The sequence below is a fragment of the Salmo salar genome, chromosome ssa04 (assembly GCF_905237065.1).
Source record: "Salmo salar chromosome ssa04, Ssal_v3.1, whole genome shotgun sequence".
NCBI classification, from domain to species: Eukaryota; Metazoa; Chordata; class Actinopteri; order Salmoniformes; family Salmonidae; genus Salmo; species Salmo salar.
Window position 1 is genome coordinate 83,752,358 of NC_059445.1, and position 12,310 is coordinate 83,764,667.

The 12,310-nt window shown below is 41.8% G+C and overlaps 1 protein-coding gene across 1 annotated transcript; it reads right to left on the reverse strand.

Annotated features, from left to right (window-relative positions):
- Nucleotides 1-250: 250 nt before the first annotated feature.
- Nucleotides 251-12,310, reverse strand: LOC106597247 (neoverrucotoxin subunit beta-like). The gene is made up of 4 exons (XM_045716270.1): nucleotides 11,581-12,310; nucleotides 7,712-7,816; nucleotides 2,144-3,936; nucleotides 251-1,750 (listed from the first exon to the last, which is right to left on the reverse strand). Exons 2-4 carry the CDS (start codon nucleotides 7,803-7,805, stop codon nucleotides 251-253), a joined length of 3,387 nt encoding a protein of 1,128 aa, XP_045572226.1. The 5' UTR covers nucleotides 7,806-7,816; nucleotides 11,581-12,310.

Genomic DNA, 12,310 nt, shown 5'->3' on the forward strand with positions numbered 1-12,310 from the left:
CCGCCTAGCCCAGAGAGGTTTAAAATAACTTGGGGTGGACAAATTAACCTAAGGCTTTACACAAGGCTAAGAGTTTTAATACAAAGGCAAATCAGCCCCACATCTCAGTTGGATCTACCCAGCAAACGCAAACGTTCCTACAACATTGGGAAGCTTAATGTTCTAATGGAGACCCAATTTTGGTTTCCAGATAATGTTAGCAGGACAACATCCCATGACTGATTTATGTTGGAACCCCCTGCCGTCTATGCTATTTTTCCTTCAGGAATTCTCGCTCATTTGGGAGTACATCTTCTCCTTTTGCAATCTTATCCAGAATCGTAGACACTTTCTTCATTTTCTTCAACTTTACGATCCGATCCTCGAAGCCTGGCTTCCGTTCATCCTCCTCTGTGCGAATGAGTATGTCAATGTACTCCATAGTGGAGAGAGAGCTTGGTTTCAGGGCAACATCATCAAGTCTCTTGAGACAGTCAGAAGACTTCTTGATCAAATTCATCAGAGCATCCTCAATCATATGAAACTCATCCTCAAGCTCATCCAGCATCTCCTTGGTTTCCATAGACTTGCTCCACGCCTTCATGAAGTTGTCCTTCATTCCTTGAATAGTCTTTTTCTCAGTCTTTGTTTCATATGTCAACAAGACTTGTTCCCTGTCGTGGTCACTGGAAGAGCATTTTCCTGGACACATGGTACAGTTGCCATCATCATCCATCACGGCACAATTTTTGATGTCATCCTCACGTGGGAGGAAGCAGCAGGTGTGACATGTGAAATTGCATATCTGGCAGTTTGTCGCAAAGTCCTGGGATAATTTGCTTCTCTTCAGCTGCAGCACATTGACCTCGATTTCAAAATGTTGGTTCTGTTTCATGTTCTCGTTCTCCAGACACTGTTTGAAGCTTTTGATCTCACTTAGCTTTGACAGACCTGCTGTGATCTGAGGGGTCAGGCGTGTCATGGTCTTCTCCAGAAACTCACGTTCTTCCAGAACTTTCTTTGTCAGGGTCAGATCTTTGCTCTCAATGCTTTCCAGTGCTTGGAAAAATGTCTTCATCTCCTTGAAAGTTGACCTCCATTGCTCTGGACACTGGGCCTTATGATCATCATCAGTATCATCCTCTTCAGAGCTGCTCTCCATCTCCTTTGAGAACAGAATTGAACTGTTGAATTTGAAATGGGTTGGTAGCCCCTTCTTGTCTTTCTTACAGGGCAGATTTGCAGCTTTGATGGCCTCTAGCACCGGTATTTGCTTCCCATCAACAAATGTCACAAGAATCAGGATGTTTTCAGCAACATCCTTTCCAAAGATGGACAGGATGGAATCAAAGATGTATCTCTGGGAAGGACTGAGACGAACAAGTGATGCCTGTACTACAAAGCAGACTGCATCAATGTGATCAATCCCTAAAGGATTACACAAGAAATCCTTCAACATCTGGGTGAGCAATTTATCTTGAGCCATTCCTCTGGTGTCTCCGAACCCTGGTGTGTCAATGATAGTCAGAGAATAAGGAATCTGAAAGCCTGGCTGGTTGTAGAGCTCGTATGATGTCACAACCACAGTCTGACCCTCAGCCTGTGACTTGGTCACTTCATGGATGAGCTTAAAGCGGTAACAGTCTTCCCACTTTACCCCGAGGATGTAGTTTATCATGACATTGACCAGAGTTGTTTTTCCTGCACCTGTGGCCCCCAGAAGCAATATCACCTTGTTATTCCCTTGCTCAACTTTCCTCCCAAATCTGTACTGGTCAAAACATTCCTTTACACTCAACTTATGTTCCAGATTCAGCCAGTGGATTGAGGGGTTGCCGTTTTCCACCTTCTGGGATTTTTTAGGAATACCTCACTTTTTTCTCCTGTTGATTTGCTTGTCTTCGGTTGGGGATCAGAGACCCTAAGGGTAGTCAGCACAGTCTCAGGACTGGGCAAGGTATTCCCTGCTTCGCCACAGTTAGCAGAGACTCTGATGCTGTATGCAGTGTCAGCCTTTAGTCCATCCAGTGCACTCCCTCTAGTGGTGGTTTTGATGGCGTGCCACATCTGATTGTTTATAGCATTTACACTCTTTCTGTATTCAACCACATAACCAATGACTTCAACATCATCTCCTGCTAAGGTTAGGAATGTCCCAGTTCACTCTGATACTTCCCGATTCTATCCTCTTCTCTGTGGGAGCTCCAGGGGGACTACATGGGTGGGTCCTGAAGTATTCTGTCCAGTCACTGGAGAGGCTCACACCAGGTCTGCACACTGCCTTGCAGCTAAAGCGGTACTTTTTGTAAGGGTCCAAACGACTGATGGTGACCTGGTTAGTTGTAGCATCCGATTCGAACTCGGTCCACTCAGAGTCAGCCTGCTCAGCCTGGTACAAAACCTGGTACGACTCTACAGAGGTAACACCAAGGTTGGGAGGTTTGACTTGCAAGTGGACACAGTCATGCTCCAGACTCTTGATGGTGGGAACATCTGGCTTTGATGGCAGCTCAAACTGTGGACTCAGAAGTGTCCCTCTTTCATAGACATGGATGGAGGACGCAGTGAGGCGTTTGTTTGGAATTGACGCAATGCGGAATGCAAGATTTTCTCTGCCTTTGTTTGAATCTTTGAAGTCTAGGAACAGATTTATGGTTTGCCTAGTTAGGGTCGTTACCTCCCCCGAGTGAAACCACTTTTCTGCTGTAGTCTTCCCGGCTGCGTTGGGGTTGTAAGGTATCGGTGAAAAATCACTTTTCGATTCTTCCAGCAGGTACTTCTCCAAGTCTACCACATACTCTTCTTTCTCCTTCAAATAGGAAAATGCAAAACACACTACAAAATCATTTGGTTTATCAAGCACTATTCCATCCAATTCACTGCTTGAGTACACAACTTGTACTTCTTTCATTATGTCAAGATAGGAGCTGACAACATTCATCTCTCTCTCTCTGTCGTCCAGGTACGTGATCATAAGGTCATTCTGGAATGGAGAACGTTCTTTGCTGTTGAGCATTTTTATCAGCTCTTCCTCCTCCATTCCTCCTCCTCTTATGTTGGGAAGAACCTTGCAGAGACCTTTCTGGAACACCAGCTTGTACTCTGAGCACAAGTCCCTGAACTTGTTGATTTTGGCTTTGAGTTCAGGGAACTTGATAGCCATGTCTTCCTTCATCATGTCCTGGCATTGTACATCAGTATTGTCGAGTCCGTCCAAAAGTCGCTGTGCGCGACGCACCAGGCTAACACTGATCTGCCTGACTAGCTGGGCAGCTGCAGAGTCCAGGTTCTTGAGAGGATAGAGCCAGGCGGTCATGGGCACAGCATGTTCTCCGTTCTCCCCTAGCAGACATGGCAGGCCAGCATACACCTTGATGGCATCTTCAAATGTGACAGGCTTGTTTTCTAGTGCCAAATCACCATGGAAATTGCAGTTGAATTTATTGGTCTCTCTCTGCTCTTCCTCACTCATCTTCAAATTTGCCTGCCCTTCTATTGACATTTGAGGGATCTTTTTTATTGTGGCCTGCAAGTTTCCCTGGATGTCCTGGTGGTTCTCTCCTGAGGAAACCTCTTGGTCAAAACCGAAAAAGGCCTGCGTTCCAAACTGCAGGGCAGTCACCACATGGGTTGCAGAGCCCTCTTGTAAGACATTAGAGTATTTCACATTTCCTGCCCCCAGGTGGTCCATGGTCAACTGCTCGAAGCGAGTGGTGGTACGGTACTGCAGAGAAACCCTAGACTGACGCTTTGAGGTCTTTTTGTCATGTAGGAATTCAGCAGAACCCTTCACACTGACTAAGCTACCAAGAAAACTGGCCTCAAGAGATGCAGACACATTCAAAGCTTCTGACTTGGCTTCACTTGAGTCTGAAGCAATGATTTTGAAGTCAGTGTTTGGTTGTGGACGAACATTGATGTGTTTCTGCAGCATCTCAGAATCCCAGAGAGTGATACCTGCAGTTTAAAGAGACTGACCAAAGAACGTTTATTGTGAAAATTATACTCCAACGTGTACATGTGTAAATATTTCTATATGTAAACATGGTTTAATTCAAATAACTAATTGAAGGTAAATATTTAATTCAAAGTAAATATTCTAGGTGTCAACCCATAGTTAGAAAACCTACACCTCCTACACTCAGAAGTAAAGAATGCTCTGTAGCACCATTTGAACCAGTCTGGATATGGGTTCTATCTGAAGCTTCTTTCAGGTCAAATAGAATCTGGGTACAAAATAAAGGTTGCTATTTGGAACCAGAAAGGTTCGAGATAGAACTCTATCTAGAATGTTCCCCTACAGCAGTCCTTCTCAAATAGTGGGGCGCGCCCCCCTGGGGGGGCTCGGAGCGATGCCAGGGGGGCGCGTGACCCCGGGGAACATGCTTTTTCTTGCCGCGGGGAGTATTTTTTTTTAACCGAACAAGAGCACACAGCACAGAGCAGGAGATATGAAGTGCAGATAACAAACCCTTAAGAGACACCATGGAAAAATATTTAACAGGGATGAAAAGAAAGATGGAGAGAGACGGAGATAATGAGACAAACGTAAGTCTCCCGAAAGCTAAGACGAGGAAATATGACGAAGCGTATGTAGCGCTTGGCTTCACTGTGACTACGGTGGGAGACGAGGAAAGACCGGTATGTTTACTGTGTCTAAAAATGTTGGCAGCGGACAGCATGAAGCCAAATAAATTAAGGCGTCAGTTATAGATATTACACCCCAATCACGCTGATAAGCCGCTTGAGTTTATTCAGCGAAAACGTGCCGAATATTGTCAACAATCGTCCCGCTTTGTGAATGCTTCTTCAGTAAACCAGCGAGCACTGTTAGCATCATATAAGGTGGCGTACCAAATTGCTCAGTGCAAAAAACCCCACTCCATAGCAGAGGAGCTGATACTGCCTGCAGCATTAGACATGGTCTCTGTCATGCTGGATGACGCAAGTGCTGCAAACGACCAGTCCAATGACACTGTCGCCAGACGTATAAATGACATTGCTAACAATCTTAAAGAACAGCTGGTAGATAAACTCAAAGACAAACGTTTTGCCTTACAGTTCGATGAAGCAACTGACAGCAACAAAGACTGTTTGTTTATCACTTATGTACGTTTTGACATGACAAACTCCCTGTGTGAGGATCGACTTTTTTGTAAATATGTCAGAGACAGAGCCACAGCTGAACAGCTGAAGAGCTATTCAAAATGCTGGACTGCTTTCTGACTGAGAATGGGCTAAAGTGGGAGAACTGCATTGGTGTTTGCAGTGATGGTGCACAGACCATGGCAGGGATGAGAAAAGGACTTCGGGCACTCATCAAGAAGGCCTCACCTAATGCTGAGTGGACACACTGTTATACACAGAGAAGCACTGGCATCAAGGCACCTTTCCTCTGAATTAAGTGAGGTTATGACTGACATTGTAGGTGTAGTCAATTGTATAAAGACCAGACCACTAAAAACAAGAGTCTTCTCTGCCATCTGTGAGGAGATGGGAGCTGAACATCAAGCTGTGCTGTTTCACAGTGAAGCAAGGTGGCTGTCACGAGGAAAAGTCTTGTCCCGAGATTTTGAGCTCAGAGAGCAGATAAGAATGTTTTTGGAGCAGGAGCACAAGTATGACATCACAGAAACATTTAGTGATGAGAACTTCCTGGTAAAACTGGCCTACCTGAGTGACATATTTGGAAAGCTAAATTAACTAAATCTACAGCTTCAAGGGAAAGATAAACACCTCCCTCAGGTCACAGACAAGATCAGCTCTTTCACTCGAAAGCTTGCAATGTGGGGCAGGCGACTTGATGAAGGAAATACTGATTCATTCCAGAACCTGCATGAATTTGTTGACACTACTGACTATGATGCCACCTCAGTGATTCCATATATTAAGGAGCATATTTCATCACTGATGGGATTCTTTAAAAAGTACTTCCCTGAAAACAGTTCCCAATATGACTGGGTGAGAGATCCTTTCAATGCACCAGCTCCAACTGGTTTCAGCTCTGCAGAGGAGGACCAGTTCATTGATATGACGTCTGACTCCACATTCAGACTGAGGTTCACATCACAGACACTGAGTGAATTCTGGCTGAGTGTAGAGAGGTAGTATCCACTCTTAGGGCAGAGGGCCATGGGCATTCTTCTTCCTTTTGCAACATCTTATCTTTGTGAGACTGGCTTCTCTGCTGTTGCTGCACTGAAGACCAAGTACAGGTCCCAGCTAAACATTGAGCAGGAGCTGAGAGTTGCAGTATCATGCTTCAAACCCCGCTTGGAAAAGCTGTGCTCTGCAAAACGTGCTCATTGTAGCTATTAATCCTGACTTCCTCATTTTGATTTAAAAAAAAAAAATCAGCACAAATTGTTTTATTCATTTTTGTTTTATAGGTCAAAATGTTTCATATATTGTGCTCCTGAGTTAATGTTGCTGATCAATTTGAATTTATTATTATTTATTGATTATATTTAATTTTATTTTGCAGTATCAAATGGTCAAAACATTTTTACAGTTTAAATAAGGGTTGAATTTTTTTTTACATTTCAGGCAAATTGATGCACTTGAAGTCTTTTCTGTTACAAACTAAAAAAAACAATGTTAATAAAGTTATTCTTTGTTGTAAGTTGATCTATATATATATATTTTTTTTTCTTTAATGTTAATAAGGATACAATGTTATGCAGAGGTGTACTTATAACAATTTTATAGACAAATGATACTATTTACAGTCGCGGCGGAGAGTTGGGGGGGCGCGAAATGTTTACTTCTTCCTAGGGGGGGGCGTAACAGAAAATAATTGAGAAGCACTGCCCTACAGGGACAAATAGTGCCACATTACACTCTCAGAAGGAAAAAAAAGGGTAATCTTTGTCATTGACAGCATTACTACAATATGAACACTTCAAAAACAACCTGCATGACATCACTCTTTTGTCCCAAGTGCGTCCTCTAGCTTTTCTTACTCTGTGGTAACCATAGAGATGCACCAGAAAGCTCATCTCTCTCTGCAATGGCCGATTCTGTGACAGCATCATAGAGGACTTTATTGCCCAAAAGCCTGTTCTAGTATGGGCAGCTCCATTCAGGACTTTCACCATTTGAAGTAGTCAACTGGGAGATACTTCCTTTGGGTTAAGGAAGGATTACATAATTCAATCTGGGTCCTCTGGAGGGATCAGACAGAATATAATCGCTGCCAACTGGTGAGGTTAGCATAGCGCTAACTTATGCCATGTTATCTGATGGGACCAGCTACAATTTAGCATTCTGTCACGTGCAAGTAAATCAACAATTTTAATTAGCTGAGACTCATTTTGAGCTGGAGAAACTGTTTACATTTAAATGGTTGCTTATGTTCACAAGTATGTCCCCAATGTCTTCAACTTCTATGAGTGTATTAGCAGTTTGTAAATAAACTGAAAAGGTGCATATCACCACCTACTGTGTGAAGTGTGTACAGTATAGTCTGAACAGGTATAAAGCCAAGGTTGGTGATTTACTGACATCTGCAGTTATGGAATGTCTGTTCAGGAGTGCAATTCATTGGCTGACCCCTCCTGCTGATTCTTCCTAAATCCGTAGAAACTACTTTAAAATGGTGAAAGCCCTCAATGGTGTTCTCTGTGCTAGAACAGTGTGCCCTCTATCCAACTCAGTGGTGGAAACACTGTCAATGAATTCAAGATGATGCACACTGATTACCTCCAAACCAAAGAGGAATAGTTTCCTGTACCTGGAATGAGGACATCTCTACGACAGTCATACAGCATCCCCAGCTGGAAGGGTCGGCCCAGAGCGGCTAGCTCGATGGTCTCCGAGTCAGACATGACTCAGTGTTCTGAAAACATATCAGAACTGGGGTTACTTCAGCAGCCCCGGTATTAGAAAATTGCAACAGATAATATGGCTGTCAACATAAAAATCATAGTTATTTTGCTCATTGCCCAGACAATGCAGCGTGTGTAAATTATCACTGATACAGTATGTTATGCAAACATTTGAGTCACTCACATCTTTGTTCTCCAGTCTTGTTGTTCTTTCTGAACAGGAAGAGGACTCTGGAGCCCTAACGATTGGTGCTCTTATTTCTTTGGGGGAAAAAAACAAAGACACTGAACATGTTGATGGTTTTCTGGTGGACATAATACAGTCTTAATTAAAACAATCCACCTTAAGTTGACTTAAGTAATGTACCAAACTGAAAAAAATAGAGGACATATATTACAAATGTGAGTAGAAAATACAGAAGTTTCTCTACACTCTGGATTTGTTTTTCAGCAAAACAGCAGCCACACCTCTTGTTTTGGCATACAGCTTCGCTTTTTGATGAGGCTGGTAACCCTAAAATTCTAGAAGGACTGTCAGTCAGCGCTCTAGATGATATTCACAGGATAGTTTTGAAAATGTATTTGGAAGCTATATATGGTTTACATGTTAACAGAATAACCTACAATGTTTTTTCAGCTTTACTCACAGGACAATGGCATACAACCCAGCGTAGGCATGGCGTATAGGCCTAGTGTTTTCATTTTTTGTTGAAATGTTTTTTTGTATTCATTCAGGTTCACAGTGCGGACCAAACCAAGGTTTGGTAGGTATACCTGTACCGTTACAGCCCTATCCTAGTATACAGACACAACCAGGTCAACTCAACTGTAAAGAAACATTTTAAATGTTCACATAACAGCGCAACACAACTTCAAACACGACAGACAAGAAGTTACATAGCCCCCTAGGCTATATGAATATAAAGAGACTTGAGCCAAAGAAAAATGGACTTGTGGAATGGAATGAGTTATCAGACCTCGTCAATTCTACCATTACGTAACATTTGAGGACACAATTTAAAGGCCTATGTATTTCATGTTTTGTTCACTGTACAATATAACCACAAGGCTGACCATCTTTCCCCCCTCTTTCTGGCTGCCCTCCCCCTTCTTGCAGGTTCACCTCTCAAAAATGCAACAATAGAAAAAGTAGCTAAATGAATAAAGAGTAAAAATAAAAGCACAATTACATTATTTCACAAATTTAATAATGGGCAGTTCTTCACAAATAGTCACATAGACTATATGGAAATAACACGAGCCAAGCATGTTTACATGTAGAATGATATAGGTTATAAGACCTATGATTCATTTCATTAGTTCTACTACCTCAGCATTGCTCATTTTATTAAGGTTTAAATATGTTGTAGTGAAGTTCAGCTTCAGTCCACTGGGTGGCGCTGAGTCACTGTCAGAAGATATGTGCTTCAGTCAGAAAAACATTTGCTCATCTCTTCGTTCTCAGCTAGCTACAGAAGCTAGCTAGCTACAGAAACGAAACCCATCAAATACACTTGCTGGAAATAACTACTTTTCCTAATATCATGACTTCTATCAACATTCTTAGCTTGCCCATTCACTAAATATACTGTTAAATAACTCAGACTGACATCCAATACCTTTAGGATACTGAACGCTAACTTATTAGCATTAGCCTACCCTTATGCTGATGGGGACTAGTTAGCTACCGCCAAACATGCAGCTAACTGCTGCTGCACTGCCTTTCTGGCTGTTCTACCCTCTCCACCTCATTCACTACTAACTCAACCTGATCACTTTTTTTTGCCTCTTTAAGAAGAATTTCTGGAGTATCCATAGTTGCTGTTTTATGCTGAGGTGTTTTACTGAGTGATGACATTGACATCTAACCGGTGCTGTAGAGGTGGGGGTTAAGGGACAGGAGTGGTCCACTGTGTTATATCTCTACCAAACACAGCAGACACTGAGTCACACCAGGGGCTTCTTGCAGTGCCTGCTACTGCCTAGCAAAGTATATTGGATAGTTTATTTTTGTCATTAAAATGTGCATAGCGCAAGTGATGAATCCTGAATAAAATGTGTGGATTTTTCTGTGTCAGAAGAGATCCGGCAACAAGGCATCAATAGAATCTATTTATTGCAAAGCTACAGATTCTCAGATATTGACAGGCATTGGTTTTGAAAAGCATTTGATGGCAGCAGCCAGGTAAACAAAACCAAAGACTGCTAACAGGGCTATTAAAATCATTGTCATTTGTGTGAACTATCCCTTTAAGCACATCATTTGAGGAAAATAAAACAGGCAGTGCAATTGTAGATATTAAAAGTATACAATGATTGTGTACTTTCTCCAATAATTCATTGTGGATAAATTAACTGTTTATGCCCTTGTCTCTTAATATTTGAATACATTTATACAGTTCTGTGATCTCCTTTTGCATTTTCTTTTTCCTGCTTTATCCTGGTCCTTTCATCCTTCTCTCGCTGTCTACTGTGTTCTATTAATTTTAGTCTTTGGATCTCGATCTCCCGTCTTCGTTTTTCTTCCATCTTTTTTCTGTTTCCATTCTCACTTTCTCAGCAAGGAGTTGCTTGTTTTCCTCTTCAGTCCTCCTCTTTTCCTCCTCCACTTTCTGTTTTTCAGTTTTGGCTTGATCGAGGTCTCTCTCTGCCTTATCCGCTCGATCTTTTGACCAGTCTCCACCCATTCGCTTGTTGGTCTCTGACTTTCTTAGAGATGATGTGAAAATAACAACAAAAATAGACAGTGAATGCTCTTGCTAGCAAAGCAGTAATTTTGTACTGTCTGATTTGTGAGTTGACCTTCGTGCCTGCTCCCATCCCCTAATATTCTGTATTTCTTTTGACTCATTTGAATACAGTCAGACCAGAAAAGCCACATCCCAGAAGGGCAGATAAGCGGAAACCCTGATTAGAAGCACCTGCTGCTCATCTGTTTCTTTACAGATGTTGTCACTACACACTGAAGGCTGTAAAGCCGACACATCTGTGTGCGCTATCCCTGATGCAGTGAAAATTACAAAAAACATAGAATAATGAAGAAAGATTTATGCGACAACTTACACCAGCGGGTTTTACGCACCAGCCAAGCCTCTGGGAGAGCGCGATGGTTCTCTTTTGTTCAATAAAGCATACACATTATTACAGCTATTGTCCGGGATTGGTACATACATATTTAACAAAAAATATATAATTACATTTAAATTAATGACACAGTATAACCAGCAATTTGAAGAATATAACTTATAAATACGTCATGAGCTTACGATTGTTTATTTTGGGTTCTAATGGGGAAAAAGACACTTATTTTACTCCATTGTTTATAAATATAAAAAACCTATGTATAGATTCAAAAGATGGTTAAAACTATAATGCAGATGTCATGGACTGTCAGTCCTGGCATCTGGAGCACATTCTTGAATTTGAGAGGGGTTACATTTCCCTAGCCCCATCCCTCAGCTGCGGACCACAATAAGTGGTGGGACGGACAATGTTATTTCTCAACTATCAATTCAAGTAACAATTAAAGCTACAATTAAAACTACATTTGGTGAAACAGCGCCTTTGATATTGTTTTAGTGATGAAACGCAGGAGACAAGTTGTGTCAGATGGAAGAAAGGTGTTCTTCCTTTGAAGTAACTTCGTTGTTGTAATATTCCAAACGGACGTGCCAGTTTCACCAAATGCGGATTGTAGCTTTAATGATTGGACAGTAAAGGTTTTGCTTAGCAACCATTTAGGCTTATCGAAATGAAATAAGGGTTAGTAGCCTACCTTAAATCAACGAAGCTTTCCGATGGATGTCAACCAGACAGAAATCACAAGTAGATGTACAAAATAGAAGCCAAGTAGAGCCCATAGGTCGGGATGTATCTCTACCAAGATGTAGACCGGGAGTGACACCCTGTTTTATAGACCAAATCACAGAGTTTCTAAACCCAGAGGTGCAACATCACGAGACTTCCAGGAACGCTTGTGAAACAGACTGAACAGAACATGCCGGGATTTGGTGCTTGAGAAGTCAATGACAGAAGTGAAAATATCTTCCTTAGTTGTTCATTTTCACAAAATCAAAAGGAAAAACCTAGATTCGAGACAATTTCTTAAGTAGTTGAACATGTTATTTCACTAATCTCGTGAAAGTAATAAACTGACACGTTTTAATTTTAGTCAAAAACAAGTTTATATCGAAGGACTACCTTTGATTTTCCTGCTTGCACATGCGCAATTCGGCGCAAGATGACCATTAGACCCGATGACTTGCTTCTACGCCTGAGCTTTGACAGCCAACGTCGCCATGACATCACCTACAAGTGTAGTCGCGGATTTGAATAGGATAATCATTTTTAGCTTATCTTCATACTGTATTGTCTTTGACCAAATCTCTCTTTCTTGTAATATATGTGACCACCCCACCCAAACACTCTTCTTGTAAATCACATGACTAAAGGTAAGCCTCTGACTGCAGTCCGAATTCAAAGGGTGCATTCCAAACATGTAAAAA